This window comes from Danio rerio, chromosome 10 (assembly GCF_049306965.1).
Source record: "Danio rerio strain Tuebingen ecotype United States chromosome 10, GRCz12tu, whole genome shotgun sequence".
Lineage (NCBI taxonomy): Eukaryota > Metazoa > Chordata > Actinopteri > Cypriniformes > Danionidae > Danio > Danio rerio.
The window spans coordinates 26,708,370-26,730,123 of record NC_133185.1 but is presented as its reverse complement, the minus strand read 5'-3'; the positions used below and the strand labels follow the sequence as shown (position 1 = coordinate 26,730,123).

Here is a 21,754-nt window from a genome sequence, read left to right as displayed (position 1 = left end):
ATCAACACTAGATGTCACCATTTAACAACAATATGATGAGAAAGTGGTCAGCCCATATCAAATGTAATTCTCTATAATCCAAGGGATTTTACCTATATTAATAATAATAAAAAAAATCATTGGTTTTAGATACAGTTTCAGAGGGTTCAATATAGATTTTTAATGGACATATAATAATTTATATACCTATATTAATTGAATTTGATAAAATTATGTTTCCATTTAAAATTATTATTGTTAATGAAATTATTAATATTATAGTAATAATAACGGTCATGCATACATTCATTTCTTTTCCTTTGGCTAAGTCCCTCTATTTATCAGGGGCCACCAAAGCGGAATGAACCGTTAACTTATCCAGCATTTACGCAGCGGAAGCCCTTCTGGCCATAACTAATTAATATGAAACACCCAAATACTCTCACATTCACACACATACCCTACGGCCAATTTAGTTTATTCAATTCACTTGTAGCTCATGTCTTTGGACTGTGGGGGAAACCAGAGCACCCAGAGGAAACCCACGTGAACACTGGGAGAACATGCAAACTCTGACTTAGCCGGCCAAAGCCCTTTTTGCTGTGAGGCGACAGTGCTAACCACTGAGCCACCACACCGCCCATATAATATTAATAATCATGTTGTTATTGTTTTTATTATTATTATTATTATTATTAATTCCAGGAAATAAATTTCCTTTTTAATTATTATTAATAACTGGAGTTTTATATTATTAATATTATTTATGTTGTTGGTGTTGTATTTTTATTTATTATTATTATTATTTGAATAAAAATAGTATACACAGAAAGCTCAAAGATTTTTACATTTTTACTGCAAATTACAGCATTTAAAATCATGATAAAATCATGTTTTTTTCTCTATGGTAAAAGTATAAAAAAGAAAAGTGTGATCTTCCCTCGAAGCAAACAATGTTGTAAATTGTGATTACATAAAAACATATTGAAAATGAAAAAAAAAAAGTCTAATTGGGTTGGGAATGAATATCCACAACACCTGCATGTTCAAATAGGCCACAGTCCAATAGTTGATCCTTAAATCGGGTAAATGAGGAATCCGCTGAAGGTGCTGAGGTTGTCTGGACTGTCATAGATGGTGTATTGTGGTAGAAGCTTGACACAAACCACATCACCCACGTCCAGCTGCAGGACGGCTGCGTTTGATGCATATCTGTGCTGATCGTGGCTACGCCACTGACCTACTGACACAATCTTCTGGCCATTCTTATATAAACTCGCACCCATTGACTGTTTGATTTGAACACCGCATGCAGTGAAGCTGAAGTAGTAAAGGCCTTTAACTGCAGAAATGAAGAGACCTGCCATCCACAAAACAATCAGATCAAAAATAATGAAGAACTATGATTTTTCAGATGGGCCATGAACATTCAAAATACCTGTTGCTGGGTTGTAGTTGTTGCCAATATTTGTGAAGACATTGCTGAATGCAAGTGTGTGCTCAGTAGACTGAGGTCCTAAATCACCACGAATCCCTAAATCGGCTGAAAAGGCCACTTTTGGTTGTTCTGTGGACAGAAATAATTTTAAACACTTTTACATGAATAATTCCAAACTGTAAATTACCCAGTGGCACCTTGGTGTCAAAAATGTGTTAAAACGGAGGGGACGACGTCGGACAGCAGATGGAGTAGACGTGTCTACGCGTAGCTCCCGCTATTGCTGTGATTTTGCAGCCACTTTGTACATAATATTGTCTATAAACCTGACCACAACGACGTAGTTTACATTTTAGTGTCAACATGACCTCAAAATCGAGTAAACAAACTAAAAAAGACACCAAAACGGACTTTGCTGACAACGTCTCCAGCGAGCTCAAAATGGCGGAGATTGCGAAGCTGTTGGAGGAACACCGCCAGGCCTTATCAGCCGAATTTAAGTCTACCATATCCTCACTCGAGTCAAAAATCGACTGCGTTCAAGTTGCGGTAACAGAACATTCTTCTAAGATTGCTTCTCTTGAATCTAATGCTAACGCTGTTGACGAGCGCATGCTAACGCTGGAAGCGACCTGCGCCGCCCTGTCCGACAGTAACGCTAAGCTGCTCGCGAAAGTCACCGATCTTGAATCACGGAGCCGCCGAAATAACATCCGCATTATCGGTCTACCAGAAGCGATGGAGGGACCGCGACCCTCTACCTTCTTCTCACAACTTCTATTTGATACTCTGGGAAAAGATGTTCTTTCTTCTCCACCGGAGATTGACCGAGCCCACAGGGCTCTCGTCAACAAACCTGCGGCCGGTGAAAAGCCACGCGCGGTCATCATCCGGTTACACCGTTATCAGCAAAAGGAAATGATAATCCGTGAAGCGAGAACCAAAAGAGGGAAGCTGATGTTTCAAGGCCACCCAATTGCCATATATGAGGACTATGCACCTGAGGTGATGGCACAACGCTCTAAATACCGACAGGTGATGGGGGAGTTGTACAATTTGGGGCTCAAACCAGCTTTGCTTTTCCCTGCGAGACTGTCCATTACAGCCAAAGACGGGAGTCGAAGATCGTTTACATCGGTGTCTGAAACTGAGGAATATTTACGTTCTATCCGGTCTGCCTCTCCTCACTGAAGTAGCTCAAAATACCTGACGCACAGTTGGCTGCGTGCACTCTCAAACGCGCTGTTTTCTAAGAACGCTACGATCAGGTACAATACAGATGTTAAGTGTTGCACATACGATGTTTAGTTTTTGCTGACCATTTATTGGCATTATCATTATTTGTTTATTTTATATTTTACTTCCTTTCGAACATTTTTGATAAAACTGAGAAACTGAACTGAATTTTTGCTGCAGACAATTTATTGCAATACATTATCAAGATGAGGAACTTTTTTTTTATCCCTGTTATTACAATAGTATCATTTTGAGTTTCCTTTTTTCTTATCAGAACGGTCACAGCATTGTTTATTTTTGTTATGTGCAATGTGCATCATGGTTTGTTCACTGTATTGATTACCATTGTAAGAGAATGCAAATAATAGAGGTCTGTTTAAGTGCCTTATTTGATCATCTATCGATATTTGGTTTTTGCTATTTTACAACAATTGATTGAATAGATGATACATAGTATTCTATTGTTACTTGTTTCTTTTGTTTTTTAGATGTTTCTAAAGATATTTAGATGGTTCTCTACATTTTTTGTATTTTTTCCATTCACTTGACATTTGAAAGTAAGGTTTCAGATTATTTTTGTTCTGTAACATAGCTGCTAACTTACGTAAATTTAATATAAAAAAAAGCGGGAGTACCTAACCTAGAAAGGTAGAAGTGGTTTATGATGTGGAGCCTGAATGCTCAATTAGGTTTTTTCTATGGGGAATATTTTATATTTATTTCAATTATTTATTTATTTTACTTTCTTGCTTTTTTTTCTGGTTTCTTTGTTAACTTTTTAATGTTTTATTTCAACATGGAGTCTGTCAAAATCAGGATCTCAGGAAATGGCTAGTGTAACTACAGTGAATGGCAATGAGATGCGTCTAATCTCCTGGAATGTCAAAGGAATTAATAATAGGGTCAAGGCTGGCAAGGTTTTATTACATTTAAAGCAACTAAAGGCTGACATTATGTTTCTACAAGAAACACATTTAAAATCTTCTGATTTGACACGAATTAAGAGACCCTGGATGGGTAATTTTTACCATTCCAAATTTTCTCAAAGAGCTCGTGGGGCAGCTATTATAATGCATAGAAAGGTTATGTTTGAAGAGTCGCATATAATTTCAGATCCAAATGGTCGTTTTGTAGTAGTCCAAGGCAAGCTAAACAATGTCCCAATCATTTTGGCCTCAGTCTATGCTCCCAATTGGGATGACGACAACTTTTTTGTAAATTTTTTTTCTATTCTCCCGAATGTGGCTGACCACCATATACTTATTGGGGGGGATTTTAACCTGGTTCAAGATATTGTGTTGGATAGATCCTCTTCTAAGCAATCAGTTTTATCCAAGTCGGCAAAAATAGTGGCAGACTATAGTTCTCAGTTGGGTATCTCTGACCCTTGGAGACACAAACATCCTCAGGATAAAATCTACTCTTTTTTTTCTCACATGTGCATCATACATTCTCAAGGATTGATTTCTTTCTTCTTGATAATAAACTGTTAAACTGCGTCAAGGCATGTACCTATCATGCAATAGTAATTTCCGACCATTCCCCTGTATCCATAGATGTAGTTTTAGTCCCTAACAGACTTACATCCCCAATCTGGAGATTAGACTCTTCCAGATTATCAGATGACAATTTTAAAAACTTTGTAGCTTCGAAAATTAATTTGTATTTTGAACTTAATCAGACCCCAGATATCAGTAGTCTAACTATTTGGGAAGCTTTTAAAGCCTATATGCGGGGGCAGATTATTTCTTTTATATCTCACTTGAAGAAAACTGAAACTTCCAGATTGTCTTCAATCACAGATGATCTTCACAAATTAGATATATTATATGCCTCTTCCCCCTCCCCTTCCCTTTATAATAAACGAGTACAGTTACATGCAGAACATAATCTTTTACTGACAAATACAATAGCAAGACAACTTAGACAAAGCAAGCAACGTTTCTTTGAACATGGGGACAAAGCCGGTAAGCTTTTGGCTCACCAAGCCCGCACAATTTATGCCTCAAGGTGGATTTCAAAAGTCAAAGCGCCAACAGGTGAATTGACATCAGATCATAAAGGGATTAACTCTGTATTTTTAGATTACTATAAAACATTATATATGTCAGAAAATTCCTCGAACTTTACAAGCTGGGATTCCCTCAATGCCTTAACATTTCCGAAAATTGACGAAACTCTTTCTATTAATTTAGGCAGTCCTATCACTGAGGTAGAGATACAAGACGCAATTAAATCTATGCAATCTGGTAAATCGCCAGGTCCGGACGGCTTCACAGCCGAGTTTTATAAGTCATTTGCCTCCTCACTAACCCCAGTCTTAGCAAGGTTATATAACGATTCATTTAAAGAAGGCCACCTCCCACCCACTTTATGCGAAGCTTCAATATCATTGCTTCTTAAAAAAGATAAAGACCCCACCAACTGTAGCAGTTATAGGCCAGTATCACTGCTTAATGTGGATTTTAAAATTTTGGCTAAAGTATTGTCATGCCGTCTCCAATCTATACTACCATCTTTAATATGTCTAGACCAGACAGGCTTTATACCAATGAGACACTCATTCTTTAATACTAGGAGACTTCTTAATATTCTTTTTTCACCTCCTTCTGATTCACCAGAAATAATTTTGTCATTAGATGCTGAAAAGGCATTTGACAGAGTGGAATGGGCTTATTTATATTTTATTTTAGAGAAGTTTGGGTTTGATGCTAACTTTATCTCTTGGATTAAGTTACTCTATTCATCACCAGTTGCGTCAGTTTACACTAATGGATTAAATTCACCCCTTTTTTTCCTTCAACGTGGAACACGACAGGGCTGTCCCCTTTCCCCCTTACTTTTTAACCTTGCTATAGAGCCTCTAGCTATATGGCTCCGTAGCCATAATGGTTTTGAGGGAATATCACGATATGGCTTAGTACATAAACTCTCATTCTATGCTGACGATCTCTTACTTTACATTTCTAATCCGGCCACCTCCCTACCAGTGATTTTGGACATTCTAGATAAATTCAGTCACCTCTCAGGTTATAAAATAAATTTACAGAAAAGTGAACTATTTTTTGTCAACTCTGAAGCGAGTAAGATCTCATACTCACATTTTCCTTTTAAAATAGCTATAAGTGGGTTCAAATACCTTGGAATTTTCTTTACCAACTCATTCAATAACTTATTTATTAATAATTTCCAACCAGTGATTGATAAAATCAAATTACACTTTTCTAAATGGTCGTCACTACCTTTGTCCCTTGTAGGCCGTATTAATTTAGTAAAAATGGTTATTTTACCTAAATTTCTCTATCTTTTTCAACATGTTCCAATTCTCATTAAGAAATCTTTTTTTACTAATTTGAATGGTATTTAACGTTCATTTATCTGGGGCAACAAGCCTGCACGCCTCAAGAAATCAGTTCTCCAACTTCCTAAATCCAAAGGAGGACTTGCACTTCCCAACTTCCAACAATACTACTGGGCTTGTAATATTAATAAGATTCTCTACTGGAAGAATCCTCCTCCAGCTGACAATTGTGCCCCCTGGGTTCACTCAGAGATAGTGTCAACAAAAGGCACTCTGCACTCTGTTATCAGCTCCCAGCTTCCATTAATTATCAGCGGAATTTCAACTAACTTGGTAGTCACTAACTCTATAAAAATTTGGGTTCAATTCAGAAAACATTACGGCTTACATAAAACATCTATCCATACACCTATTTTGAACAATAAATTTTTCTCACCATCTTGTTCTGATAACACTTTTCGCATTTGGGCAGCTAATGGACTCATTGAGGTAAAGGATTTATATGAAGACGGGGTATTTACATCTTTTTCATTCCTATCCACTAAATACAATCTCCCCAACAGTCACTTGTTTCGCTTCTTTCAGGTCAGACACTTTGTTAAGAAATTGTTTCCCCACTTTCCTAACCGCCCTCCTGAACACCATCTTGATTATTTTGTCAGTTTAGATACGGGTCAGAAACATTTAATATCAGCAATTTATAATTTAATAAGTACACTAAATGAAAATCCTATAGTGTCTCTCAAAGAATCTTGGGAAAATGACCTTGGCATTGATATTATGGAAGAACAATGGGAGGATATTTTAAAGATGGTCCACTCTTCTTCCATATGCGCCAGACATGGCCTAATGCAGTGTAAGGTACTCCATAGAGCTCATTTAACCAATGCCAAATTAGCCAGATTTTTCCCTGATAGAAGTGATGCCTGTCATCGTTGTAAGCAGTCTCCGGCCAACCATCTTCATATGTTCTGGAGTTGCCCTCAATTAAAAAATTTCTGGTCCAGTGTTTTTGACACTCTCAATAAATCTACTAACATAAATCTAGACCCTAACCCCTTGACAGCACTTTTTGGTATTTCAGAGATAGTTGACCTGACTGTTGCATCTCGCCAAGTTATTGCCTTTTCTACTCTTCTAGCTAGACGAGCCATTCTTATCAAATGGAAACAGGTGATTCCTCCATCACATGACATGTGGATCCGAGAAATTTTTAGTTACATAAAACTTGAAAAATTAAGATGTTTACTTGCAGGATCTCTCAAATCTTTTTACAAGACCTGGAACCCTGTTTTAGACTATATCAAAGGCTTACCTTGTTTAGTTGATATCAGATCTAATAAACAGTAATTAATTGAAAAGAGAAAATATTGACTCCTTAATGTGAACTTTTAATTACTATTTTTTTTCAATTGTTATTATTATAATTTTATAATTTTATTTATTTTATTTATTTATTTTTTATTTATTTTGCTTGTATCGTAAACTTGCTCATTTATTATTATACTGTTTAACAATTTCTTTTAATTCTTGTATTTTATTTATTATTATTTTGTTTAGAGGATATGTTTGTTTATAATTCATACATTTGAACTTATTTTATTTTAAGGGGACAGTGGGAAAATAAGGAAAATAAGACACTCTGTAATTTTTCCTTTATTGTATTGTATACTATGATGTATTGTCTTGTTAATCCCAATAAAAAAAAAAAAGAAAAAAAAAAAAAAATGTGTTAAAACTGCAAAACATTAACGTCCATTTAACATCCACACATTGATGTCCTTTTGACCACCAAAATAGAAACAAAAAAGTATTGTAATATAAGATGTTTCATTAATTTAATAGCTTCAGTAGCAAAATATTGTATAATGCATATAAACTATCTTGATTTCAAAACAACATCAAATTGACTTCTAACATTGGCAAAAACGTCAAAAAATTAATACAGGACAGTCCTGTAATTGATTTTTGATGTGTTTCTTGACACCAATATTAGATGTCAATTTGATGCCATTGATTTGCATCTTTAAAGTTTTTTACAATACTGGGTATTGTTTAAATGGGACCTTTTTTTCATAAGTTTACCTTTATTTTCTTGCCTTGTTTTTTCCAGCTGGGCTTCACTGATCTTGATTTTCTCATTCATGTCTATAAAATAATCATATCATTCATTTTAAACATTCTGAAGAGTATATTAATATTCAGTTACATTATATATTTCTAATATATTCATGTATTTAATGTATTTTTGCATAATATGTATTGCAGTGATATATATATATGCTCACAGGCCAAGTTATTAGGTACACCTTACTAGTACAGTGTTGAACCCCCTTTTGCCTTCAGAACTTCCTTAATCTTTTTTGGCATAGATTCAACAAGGTGCTAGAAAATTTCCTGAGAGATTTTGGTCAACATTGACATGATAGCATCACGCAGTTGCTACAGATTTGTCAGCTGCACATCCATGATGTGAATCTCTCATTCCACCACATTCCAAAGGTGCTCTATTGGAATAATTTCTGGTGGCTGTGGAAGCCATTTTAGTACATTGAACTCGTTGTCATGTTTAAGAAACCAGTCTGAGATGATTCGCGCTTTATGACATGGCAAGTTATCCAGCTGTAAGTAGCCAGCAGAAGATTGGTACACTGTGGTCATAAAGTTAGGGACATGTTTAACAACAGTACTCAGGTAGCGTTGACACAATACTCAGTTAGTACTAATGGGCTTAAAGTGTGCCAAGAATTATCCCACACACCCTTCCACCACCAGCAGCAGCATGAACCGTTGATGCAAGGCAGGATGGATCCATGCTTTCATGTTGTTGACACCAAATTCTGACCGTACCATCCAAATGTTGCAGCAGAAATCAGGACTCATCAGACCAGGCAACGTATTTACAATCCTCTATTGTCTAATTTTGATGAGCCTGTGGATATTGTAGCCAGTTTCCTGTTCTTAGCTGACAAGAGAGGCACTCGGTGTGGTCTTCTGCTGCTGTAGCCCATCTGCCTCAAGGTTGGACATGTTTATACAGTTTATCAGTTCAGTGGGGAGTAGAATTCATTCACAAAATACTCATTACAATGTGGTGATGTCATTGGCTTGTAGCTTTCATGTAGCTTTTTTTTTTTTTTTTGGATTCCCGGAAGCTATAGACATTACAAATGTAAAATAGGAAATACGTTGGGACCATTGTATTTGTTTACATTTCTCAAAATGGTCTATAATACATTTAATTATTGTATTGTTTAAAACAACTACAGTATTTAATCTGACTTAATATTTTTTATTCGTGTGTGTACAGCCCAATAACAAATGAGATTTCTTAAAAATGATCATTTTCTCCGGATTTAGGGTTTATAGTTTGATTAAAGTTATTCATAGGCATTGATTATATATGTAAAATTAAAATGTTGTCATTTGTACATTTTTTGGCATGGTTTTGAATCGTCTGTTGTGATTTTCTAGAAAGAAATTATCTAAATGAATTTTTTTCCTTGAAATATTACCTTTACATTATAATTATTCTATGAAATATTTGCTATTATTAAGAGAAGCATACAGTAAATTATGGGGATTTTTTTTCTGGTCAACTTTGAACAGTACACCACAGCTGGTATCAAAATACAATTGTAAATACCTGAATTTTCTTTCTTCAGCTCCAGTATTTGTTCTGCCATTTCTATGAAACAATAATGATCTAATTAATTACCTTTTTAATGTTGCATTGTACTGTACTGTGTTTATTAATTGTGATTTCCCTTATTGTAAAATGTTATTATTATTTAACAGCTGTATGTTTATGTAAACATGACAGAATAAGAAAGCATTACTGACTTGCATTCTCTTTCATCGTCATGTCCAGCTTGACTCTGAGCTCCACCAACATGTCTCTTACATCTCTCACCTCAGTCCAGATGTTGGGCTGGTCATTTCTTTCACTGGCCACCAAAACTTCCAGCTCCTTATCTCCATCACTGAGAGACAGATAGCAAAACAGAAGAAGAGAAACACTCACCTTCATCCTTACAATCAGAGAGACAAGGAAAATAACACAGCTTTCGGGCTTTCAGTTAGTTAATCATTACTCTCTGTATTGACAGATTTTTTTTCAGCCAATTAAACTGCAGAAAGTTGAAGTCCTAAGAGTAAAGTTCTGTTTATGTTTTAACAGTTGGTTAAATTGTCTGGAGTGTTAGTAAAAGTATAAGAATAGTAATGTAAAGAATGAAAGAGATATTTGGAATATTTCTTTGTCTTTCATTTTTGTATTTTTTTTCATGTCATATTTGATAGCCTCTACAATGATACTGGCTTGTACTGTAAAAATAGAAGCTATACTAAACTTAAAGTGATTTAGGTATTATAATGAAATTAATTATTATAAATGTCATCATTGTAATTAGTCTTAATTAGTCAAAAATCATCTACAAGGTACTCATTGAGTTTCTGTCTGCATAAATGGCTCTGTAATTATTTTATGTAAAACATAATTATAGTGTGTTATACAGAAGGCATATATTTAGGAATTAGTCAAAGTGATATCAGAATTAAAATGAAATTAAATTAAATATATCATGTTATTAGAAATAGTCTAGTTTATGAACACTAGATGTCGCCCTTTCACTTCAAATGAGAGAAGGAGAGTTTTCACTGAGAGTTTTCTTCAACTGTTTTGGCTCAATTCTTGTTTTGTTTTGTTTTTCTCTAGAAACAAAAAGTTTAGATCTCTGAAAAAATAGCTTCTTGTTCACATACAGTGCAATACAATTAGAATCAACCATTTAACCAATCAAGTTTTAGAGCATACACTGTAAAATGTAAGTTGATACTTAGAACAATTAAGGAAACTGATTGATTTAAAATTTCTTAGTAGTGTATTCATTTAAGTGAACATAACTTAACCCAGTTCATATTTACAACTTCTTAATAAAGCAAACTTCAGTACTGTTGGCTCAAAATAATTAGTTGTGTTATTTTTTTTTATAAGTGTTTACATTACTAGGAAAGTATTAGAAAACCGATTGCTTTAAAATTATCAAGTAAGCTGAACTAAAACATTTAAGTAAAGACAAAAACCTATACTAAAACATTTTTATTGTCAAAATATTGCTGTAAACCCAAATTAGTAAGCAAAACTATCACAATTTATGTAACTAGATACAAAAAAACCTAAATAGTTTAAATTACAATGTGCTGAATTCTTGCCCTTTCATATTTATTTATTCCTTAAAGGCTTTATTGTGTTCATTTGTGATTGTAATTATCAAGCAGCTTTTCACTGCATTAGCACACAGTTACCTTTAAATAAAAGAAGATACAGATAACATCAGATACTCTCAGGACACAGATGTTACTATCCTGCACAATGATGACACAAAGCTTTTACAATATTTAGCTGTTTTCTTCTTGATTTTACAAACAAATACAGCTGTGGTTTTCAGCAATCTACTGTTTTTTTTACATTTTATTTACGTAAATTCAATTTACAGAATATTTGAATTAAATATACATTTTACAGTGTATATGTAGATTGCGTGACTCATGAAAGAGTAAAAAACTTTTCATTTAACACATTCATACAAAAATAAATGTACTGCATAAATGCAAATGTTTATCTGCTTTTTATTTTGACTCTTCTCAATAAAGATCAGTTTTTGTCTTATAAAATCTTAATGTGTAAGGCTGACTAATGTGTGGCTAACAAAATACTTTATATTTGAGTGATTTTGGCCAAATTACTGACACATTAACTAGGTTTTGAAGTATGGAGGAAATGTGTTGGGCCTACTGCTTTTTTCAACGAGCCATATACAATTAGCTGTTGTGCACACTGCATATAATTGTACTTTTTGCACATGTGTAAAAATTGCAATATGTTGTGAACAAGTTAATTGTTCTGAGATCTGAACTTATTGTTTCTAAAAAAAAATAATAATGTGACAATTAAGGCAAAGTAATTGAAAAAAGTGTAAAACAATTACATTTAGCATGACAGACAGACAGAGGGATGGATGGATGGATGGATGGATGGATGGATGGATGGATGGATGGATGGATGGATGGATAGATAGATAGATAGATAGATAGATAGATAGATAGATAGATAGATAGATAGATAGATAGATAGATAGATAGATAGATAGATAGATAGATAGATAGATAGATAGATAGATAGATAGACAAATGAAGGTCAGATAATTATGTAGCAAACTTGTGACTCCAGGTCATTTAGTTAGGTCAAAAGTTGTTTGTCTATTGTTGGTGGAAGTGGCCTAATGCTGTGTCAGTGTCATCTTAATGCTGCAGTCAAGTGCACTTCTCTGCCTGATGCCCTTGAGACTCCAGCACAGCTCTTTAAAATGCAGCAAGGGTTGCCAGGACTGGGCTGCAGCAAAATACTCTAAAACTCTTTATGCGTCTTCATTATGTGCCTCTTTTATCAGCCAATTACACATTAATGTGCAGAAGTCTGCTCTTATGGGCCCAAGAGCTCATTTTTTGTTGTTGTAGTGTAACTGAAAAGACTGCTTTTGTGTTTGTTTACTTTTTAAATTAAATACTTTCTGCAGATTATTTCTGCTTAAACCCTAAATAAAAATTACTTGCATCATTCAGACAAACTGTGGAGCAAGGGGAAAGAGGTTATTACCAGCCCAAACAGGCCTTTGAGGGAAAGAATAAAAAAACAATTGCGCTTTTGAAATAAGCCTCTGATTATTCACAAATAAAGATGTTTGGAGGTTTTCCCCTAACCTAATCAAAGCCAAGTTTTGGAGATATAATAAATCCACAACACACTTTTGAGTCAAATAAAGTCTTGCCTGGTTTCATATGACATTTTTTGTTTTTCTTCTAAAGTAAACTAAATAATTACTATTTGCTTTCTAATTGTTTTCTAATATACAAACTAAAACAAAAAAAGCAAACACACACAAAATGATTACAAGAACAATTTGTAGTTCTAATAATTGTACAGAATTTCATGCATACATAAATAATTATGATTGTATTAGGATCCATACATACATTTTTAAACTTTTATTATTTATATTTATATATTGTCATTAAAATATAAATATAGCTGGAATATCGTGGGGAAGAATTATATAATTATAATAATTTATATTATTATTATTATTATTATTAAAGAAATGGCTTTTTGTATCCGGTGACTGTAGTACTTCAACTGAACGAAAAATATAATTTATAATAATAATAATAATAATAATAATAATAATAATAAAAATAATAAACAATTTAACCTTTTTGCAGGGGAGTCTGTTGTAGCAACTCTTGTTTATCAAATACAGTCGTAATATTAGAATAATAATTTTAATATCATATGGGTCAAAGTTATTAAATTACATTGCATTAACTTTATTTGGGTAAAGCAATAAAAATCCAAGTAATAAAGACTTTATTTTTAAAAAGCAGAATATATTGAAAATATAAATAGCTACATAAAAATATGCATTAGCATGGACTGCATTTTTAGCAAATAATTAATTATTTTAATCTATATTTAGCACTGTTTTTAACACAAACAAACTTATTTTTTATTTCAAATCAAATATACACTTGTAGTTACACAATTCAAACAGCAGATGAGCGCAAGTGAGCCGCTCTGAAACCCCTCCTTCTGGGCGTATCTCTGCGGTTCATCCCTCCCACATCCTCTCAGATTTCCTCCCCTTCTCTCCCCCTTCTGCAGGCCCCACCCGACCATCTGCCACAGGCCCGACATTTCCTGCACTCCAGCTGCCAGCCCCAAGTTTATTCTCTTCCTGGCTTTCTGCAGCTAACAGGATGAAAGGATCCCATTCATCCATCGCCCCCTCTTTCCCCCCTTTCTTTATTTCATCTCCCGGGAAACATGCAAGTTAGAGGCAAAAGACAATGCCGCATAAACACGCGTGCTGTTTTCGCGCCAAGTATCCCGCGCGCAAAAATGTATTGTTTGGGTTTTAAAGATTAAATGGGCAACTATGACTCATGGAAAAATAGGGTTCAAATAAACAGAAGTTCACACGAGAGAATAACATGACAAACATATATAAAACTAACTGTTTTATACTATGTACTATAAGACTTATAGACTTTTATAAACAAAGTTAGTGTGGAGGTAATACAAGATGGACCGTGTTTTCTTCACATTATGTTGAAATTCTAGGTCAGTCCCACCCCCCTCACTGTTGGCATTCAGAGTGAGTCCATTCGCAAGACCTTTTAAGGAAAGAAAAGATTCAGAAGGAAGAGAAAGTCGAGGACAGACAGAACTAATAATGTTACACGTTAACTCTGTGTGAGCATAGAGTGGATAAACAGAAGCACTGTTTAGCGCCCTTGGACATTCCATTTGTGTGAGGACATCCATTTTATCTACTGAATGTGTCCTTGAGAATGTCAAAAGTAAAAAAAAAAAGTGCAGCTTTAGTAGGCAACACATATTACACTGCTTTGCACCCTTTCTTGCTTTGAATGCACATGTGATTGTTATAAAGTCATATGATATCTGGAATGATCATGTGGCTCTAATTTGTACAGTTTTAGGGAAAATTAAATTAGTTTTGAATACTTGTTCTGTTTGTTTTGCCCCTCACTGCTTTTTCAGTCAATAGGGGGCGTTATTGTCCTGTTTGAGTTTTTCCCCACAGAAAAGTTTCAGCCATTTCACACGTTTTGTTTTTCAATCGTTCATCTTTCGTGTTAAAGATACAACACCATAATTGCGTCATGCCAGAGATTTATATATTTTAAACTAAATATAAACTTTTACTCATTCATTATCTCCTTTTCATCCCTTCCCCCTAGGCAAATCATGCTTAGTCACTTGCTGACAGTCACACTGGGACAGATTTGGCTGTGAAGAATGAAAGAAAGGAGGTTTAAGGGGGGCTCTAAAAGAGACAGACACACTGACCACCAAGACACTCGGTGAAGCAATTGTGGGTTAGCAATTTCAGCCATCTGTCACTCTATTTCTGATCCTCTTCAATGTTTGTTTTCAGTGTAAAAACTCCACTTTGTAATATATAAATGAGTTTTAACTTTTTTTCTGTGTAGCTTGATATGTTACAAACAATAGCCTTTATGCACTGTAACAAAATCCTGGTTATCTTCAATTTTTTAAAACAAATCAAATGGACTATATGAGTTAATTGAACTTATATTAAGATAACCTGACTTAAAACAGTTTGCGCAACTTATAAAGATAAGTTAGAACATGATCAACTTGGCTTAATAAGTTACAATGAACTAAAACATATGCCGTCAGGACTAACTAATCATATTTTTTTACAGTGTTGTAAAATCATTCACACAAAACATAGAACTATTTTGTACCACTTCAAATGTTGATAACATATGTGACATTCTAAACGTACACCATCTGTCCCTGAAATAAAAACATAAATATGGTGAATAAAAAATATTTCATCACAAAAATGTCTAATATGGACTGATGGTTAATTTCTGTGAGTTATTCTGTAAAGGAGTATGTCATTCATTTAGTTCTCAGGTTTTTGTTAAAAAACTAAAGTAAAAAACTAAAAACACTTCACAAATGTACAAACACTGACCTTGTCCTCAGCCCAATTGAACCTACAGCTTTAATAGTTTTGTTATGCTAAAAAATATTTAGAAAAAAAAACTTTTACATTTAAGTAGTTTTCATTTACATCAATTGATATAAAACATGAAATTATGAATAAATTCTACAAACAAATACTATTTTACAATTGTCCCCAAGTTTCTGTCAGTCCTGTCACATTTGCATTAAATTTAACATATAATAGCTGCAATACGTCTTTAAGGCTTTGACTTGGAAGTGACATTATTTGATGGAGGTGAAGCTCACAGTAATAAAAGATGCGTTCTGTTATCAAATTGTATGATGTTTTGCTTGTTTTGTATGATTATTCAAGGACAACAAGCTTAAAGGTCAGGCCCTATCACATTTTTTTTTATGTAGTGAAGAATGTTCTGGTAGAATGTCCCATATATTCATTTGATATTGGTTTGGTATTGGAGTTTGCCATGAATTCTTTTTAGTAAAATGTTGTGAGTTCAGTGTATTGACATCAAAATTTTAATAAGAATAAGAAGATTATCATTTTACACATTTATTTGCTAAAAATTATAATCTCTCAAAATGAAATATTTGATGTTTTTAACTGAATATCTTTAAGCATTGTTACTGTTCTTGTTATTCTATATGCTTTTTAACAAGCACACAAACATACAAATGTACATTATATAAAATTAGTTCTCTATATTATACATATTCTTGTTTCAAATGACCTCATTCTGTCCAAAGATATTGCAGCGAGCGAGAGAGAGATTACAGAGCTTAAGCACTGTTTTATTTTTAAAAATAATTACAGTCCTGTTCTTCTTAAGTAGGCATTCCAGTGGTCTCCTATTCATTGTGTGTGCATGTCGCTCTCCCTCTCCGTGTGTGTGTGTGTGTGTGTGTGTGTGTGTATACGTGCGTGCGTGCGTGCGTGTGTGTGTGTGTGTGTGTGTGTGTGTGTGAGTGTGAGTGAGAGAGAGAGAGGGGTGGTGAATGCCACTGGATGCAGCTGCTTGTGTGACCCCTCTAGAGTCAGGTTATTCCTGGAGCAGCTGTCAGATTGTGTCTGGCTGAGTGTGGGTTAATGGTCAAAAGGACACTACTGGAACAGAATTTGAAGTGCTGGTCTTTTGTGCTCTTATTCAAAGAAACTTTTTGCTATTGGTAAACATGCCTTGTGTAGGTCTTGCCCCGTGTCATTAAGGGAGAGTTTGTCCAAAACAACATTAATGTCTCATGTCTTAAAGGCATGATTTTTCCAAAATAAAAAATAAAGCCTGTCATTTTTAGTCCCTAGCTGTTCTAAAACAGGACTTTGTCTCTTTTGTCAAATAGAGATGAGATATTTAAAAAAGATAGCGTTCATACCAGGGTTATTTTACTGTTATGGAGATGCTACACTGTACAAAATATACATTAATCAACAGTTGTTCGTATTTTGTGGTTCATGGGTGTCTATTTTTATTTACGCTTTTGAAAATATTAAAACGTTTACCTAAAAGACTTTTATTGACAGTTTAGTAGTTTGGAACATATTGTTCGGATTGGTCATAATATGATACAAATATGCAGTATTGAGCTACCAGTACTTTTCTATTATTAATAATTATTATTAAAGAATTAATTGTTACAAATGATTAGGACATGATTAGATCAAGCTCTCATGATGCAATATTGTTCACGGTTATCCAATTTAAACATATCCTTTTTCTATATTAAGTCTTTGTAGTTCACTAGTTATCCCAGCAACTAGCTGAAATAATACTTTATTTCAGTTCAAATGTATTTTATGTTAAGGAACAAAAAAATGTTTCAGTTTAGGTCAGGGGTGCCCAAACTCTGTCCTAGAGGGCCGGTGTCCTGCAAAGTTTAGTTCCAACCCCAATCAGATGGACCTGGGCTAGCTAATCAAGCTCTTACTAGGCTTTCTAAAAACATCAGTGCAGGTTTGTTGAGGCAAGTTGGAGCTAAAATCTGCAGGACACCAGCCCTCCAGGACCAATATTGGGCACCCCTGGTATAGGTTAACTATACAATAGGCACCTCTTTTCATTAATAATAGAGTACAGTGTATTTTGGGTGACTATAACTTTAAACAATATTCAAAATATTTACCTGCTTAGTTATTCCACGGATTGTTGAGAGCTGAACAAAACAAAACCTGAATGCCCTCTTATTACCATTTTAACCCTATGCAAATCAGCCTCTGTGTGTTATCCATTAGACCTTGTGTAAGTGTTTGCATTCAGGGTCACGTATTTTGCAAATTTGCAAATAATAGAGACAATATTTGCATTCACAATGTGCTCAGCTTTGCTATAATTGATTCTATTATGTGTTTCATACATGTAAACAGTGTTCAATTATGGCCTAAAATACATAACCAACATTATTTGTGATATTTTAGTTTTTCTCTTTTTATTAATTTGATATAAAAAAGAAAAAGCTAAATAATAAGTCACAATCTGCTGTTTCATTTCTTTGCAGTTTTACGTAAGGACAGTTGGGGGCACTCCAATATCACAGTTTGAATGTCTATATGGCTGTTACAGGTGTGTATTCTTGTACAGTGTGTCTCCTTGTCTCTGTTTGTCAGTAAAGACCTTGGAAAAAGAGCCCTACTGTTTTCTAGAGTCTCTAATTCCTCTTATCAGTGTAGGCCACTGCTTTGAACCGTCTGTGGGATGTGCTAGCAAGATTATGACAACTATGCTGGAATGAATGGAAGTGTTTGGGTTGTATAAGGTGACTTGTTCACTTTATCAGCTTAGGCCCCAAAATAAGCAACCATATCTCTCGAAGCTTCTCATAGCAGGTTACAGCTCAAACTGGTAAACACTGATTGTGTGTGAGACGAGAGAGCAGGATTGGGGAGAAAAAAGCTTGAAAGCATCTAATCCACTTATTCTGCTGGAGTTGTGGGCTACACTGGTAATCTGGGACTCGGTACAAGAGCTTTGTGTCTATGTGTGTGAGAACAAGAGTGTCTTCTATTTTTCTGCTCTCATAAGGATCTGTGGAGACACCACAGTGTCCTTTATGTCCTTTCTCTTTCACTGTCTGCTTCTGTTTACAAAACCGAGTGACATGCAACAAAAATAATATCAATAAAATTATATTAGAGCTTTGTAATCACCCCAATGTGCATTAAAGTCACATATTTGGATTTCAATATGTTTTATAGACATATAAATTGTATTAAATGAGAATAAAGTGTCTGCTTCTATATAACTTTTGAAAAAAATATATGTTCAGTCATCATTCAGTGAAAGAGATAATTATGCAAAAATTAAAAACAATATTGTTATACAATAGCCTTTTAGTGAGTTTTTTATTCTTATTTTGAAAAATCAAAACTCTATTACATTTATATTGTTTAAATTAAATTGATCTATTTATCCCTAAGTAACTGGTCACATTTTTAAATACAGGTGTCAGTTCATTACTCCTAAATAACATTATTAATATTAGTAATTGATTTTAGACTGAACATTTGGTCACACTTTACAATGAGATTTCATTAGTTAATGTATTTGACATAAACTAATAATGATTAACACGTATAATGCATTTATTAACCATAGTTCAGCTTTTATTACTGCATTATTAAAATCTAAATTCATGCTTGTTAACATTAGTTAATGCACCATGAGTTAAACCAACTATTTTCATTAGGTACTGTTAACTAACATAAACAAATACTGTAATAAATGTGTTGTTCATTGTTTGTTCATGTTAGTAAATGCATTAACTAACATTAACTAATAAAATGTTATTGTAAAGGTATTACCGCATATCTCAGTAAATCTTTTCTTGATATGTTTTCTTGAAATACAAATGCCAATATTTACAGCAAACAAATTTTACAGTTTCTGAAAACCTTTGAGGCCCCAGTATATAAGTATATTTGAACAAGTTTAACACTTTTAACTAATCAGTACATGACTTTAAGGCTTACTGTATGGTACAATAACATTTGCCTTGCTGCTACTTCAGTTCTCATTTTCCTCCCAGCTTTGCCTCCTGAAGTCCCACGAGAGGTTTTCTGTTTGTGACTGAGCACATCTGTTTCTAATCAAACCATCATACCCCACATTCCTGTGTGAGAATTATAACTTATCCTCCCCCACTTTCCTAAAAAATGGACGCAGCTACAATTTAAATAATGAATTCAATGTGCTCATAATTTAACCTGAAGAATGTTTTCTTTATTGTTTTTCCATTAGCTCAGGTTGTTTTGTAACACACAGTAATATGAGGATATCCTGAGGTGGACTTCTTCCCGGTTGCTGAGTCAGAGATGTTCCATCCTCCTCTTGATTATACTGGCCAGTGAAGAAAGCAGAAATGAGAAGGAAATGTTAGTGAATAACTTTGGCTTTGTTTTTATGCTTTTAAAATGGGAGACCATAGATGTAGCTCCCTGTACTGACCAGTAGGGGTTGGTGTTGTTTTGTGAAGAGCAGAAATGAGAGATTACTACTGTGTGACTGTTTATGTGTGTGCGCATGTGTGTTAGTGGGTCATCTGTAGTAACCTTGAGTATCCTGTAGATGTCAGTATTGCTGAGAAAGTTGCAGTATGAGCTTGTGTGACTGTAAATGAATATTTTCAGGATTTTAGCCAGGTGGTGCTCTTGTTGCTCAAAGTTGCAATGAAATCAGCTAGGTTAACAAAATAAAACTTGTTTGGATCTCAGATATTATTTTCCTATAAGTCATAAGGAGTCATATAGATGCATTGTGTTCTTGCTCCATACCTTCTGTATACAATTCTCTTTTGTTGAATTAAACAGTTTTAGGCTAGATTCTTGCCAGACCTGATACATAATCTGAAGTGTGTGTGTGTCTGTGTGTATATATGCACACACACACACACACACACACACACACACACGCATATATATATAAAATAAAATAAAATATCCATTTAAAAATGTGTTTATATAGTAAAATGCACTAAAATAGATCGGTTTACTATTAAATTTGTTCTTCACATGCAGTCTTAGGACTGTGTCCACTAGATGGGGTATAGGACCTATATTGCTGTAAGAAAGTGCTGATGTCACAAGGAAGAGACCATCAGAGAAAGGCAATAGGGGAGATTTGCCTGAAAGTGTGTCAGTAGGGGAATAATGTCAGTGTAGGGCAGCCACAGAAACAGAGCCATGAGAGAGAAAGAGGGAGGGCTTGGTTCAATTTTAATTTGCAAAGCAGGGCATGGCATTGTTGATTTGTCCCTTTTCCAGGTTATGAGGCCAACTCACACAGCCTGTCTACTGCTGTTTAAGTCATGGATTTAAGCTCATGGGAAATGAATGCAGATCAGCTCTATGATCATTTTATGTGTATGTCTTTAAAAGCTTTTAAATATTAATCATTTGTTGAAGATTTTCTCTCTATAGTTTATTTATAGGAGAAAAAAGGTTGATGTCTGAAATGCAGGCACGTGTGTTTATGGTCAAACACTGGATGAAAGCCTCATTGTGAGGATTTACCACCATATGTGCTTCTGAAAAATTCATAATCCAGTGACTGGTTCTATGGATTTACATTCTTTAAAATAAATACGTTTTATATATGGAATTGTAGCTGAATGTGGGACATTATTTCTTAAATTGTAGTTTAATTTCATTGAGCCTCCATAAACTAATATACTCAGCAGCCAAATTTTAGGTACACCAGCTTGACTCCTAGTAAATGTAAATATGTAATCAATCACACAGTAATTTCATGTATTTAGGCACGTGACACGGTCAAGATGATCTGTTGAAGATTAAACAAAGTAGCCTATAAGAAAGGAGGAAAAAGGAAAGTTAGATCCATCCTGTCTCGAATCAATAGTTCACGCTGGTGGAGATCTGATAGCGATAGTGGTGATAGACGTTCTTGACACACTTTAGGTAGCAACTAAGCATTGCACAGTCTATCTGTTGTCATGGCTTAATGGTTAGAAAGTAGGAATTGTGAGCCAAAAGTGACAGGTTCAATTCCTACAATCAGTAGTCTGGGGATATATATATCAGAGGTCTGGGGAGTGAATAACTCTCTCTGTACAAAATTGGGATGTGCTGGCCTGGAACTGGAGATTTATATATTTTACATGTACAACTGTGTGATGCTATCATGTAATTATTGACCAAAATCTCTAGGAATGTTTTTAGCACCTGGTTGAATATATGCCATAAATAATTGAGGGAGTTCTATAGGTATTATGGATG

General features: G+C 34.4%; 1 protein-coding gene and 1 long non-coding RNA gene across 6 annotated transcripts in view; one reads left to right on the top strand and one right to left on the bottom strand.

Annotated features, from left to right (window-relative positions):
* LOC141376355 (uncharacterized) overlaps window positions 1-21,754 on the top strand; it is a 974,232-nt gene that overhangs the window by 186,897 nt on the left and 765,581 nt on the right. The window lies entirely within an intron of this gene.
* Window positions 808-11,944, bottom strand: cbln17 (cerebellin 17). Of its 3 annotated transcripts, none has more exons than XM_073913460.1 (5): window positions 9,798-10,002; window positions 9,601-9,642; window positions 8,040-8,965; window positions 1,418-1,546; window positions 808-1,339 (listed from the first exon to the last, which is right to left on the bottom strand). In XM_073913460.1, exons 3-5 carry the CDS (start codon window positions 8,098-8,100, stop codon window positions 1,056-1,058), a joined length of 474 nt encoding a protein of 157 aa, XP_073769561.1. In that variant the 5' UTR covers window positions 8,101-8,965; window positions 9,601-9,642; window positions 9,798-10,002; the 3' UTR covers window positions 808-1,055.

Excerpts from the sequence above, each read along its gene's own strand:
- cbln17 (XM_073913459.1), bottom strand. The coding sequence starts at position 9,984 with ATGAAGGTGAGTGTTTCTCTTCTTCTGTTTTGCTATCTGTCTCTCAGT. Across the intron at positions 9,643-9,797 it reads GACGATGAAAGAGAATGCAA|AAATGGCAGAACAAATACTG; the intron begins GTCAGTAATGCT and ends ATTGTTTCATAG. Across the intron at positions 1,547-9,600 it reads GCTGAAGAAAGAAAATTCAG|AACAACCAAAAGTGGCCTTT; the intron begins GTATTTACAATT and ends TTCTGTCCACAG.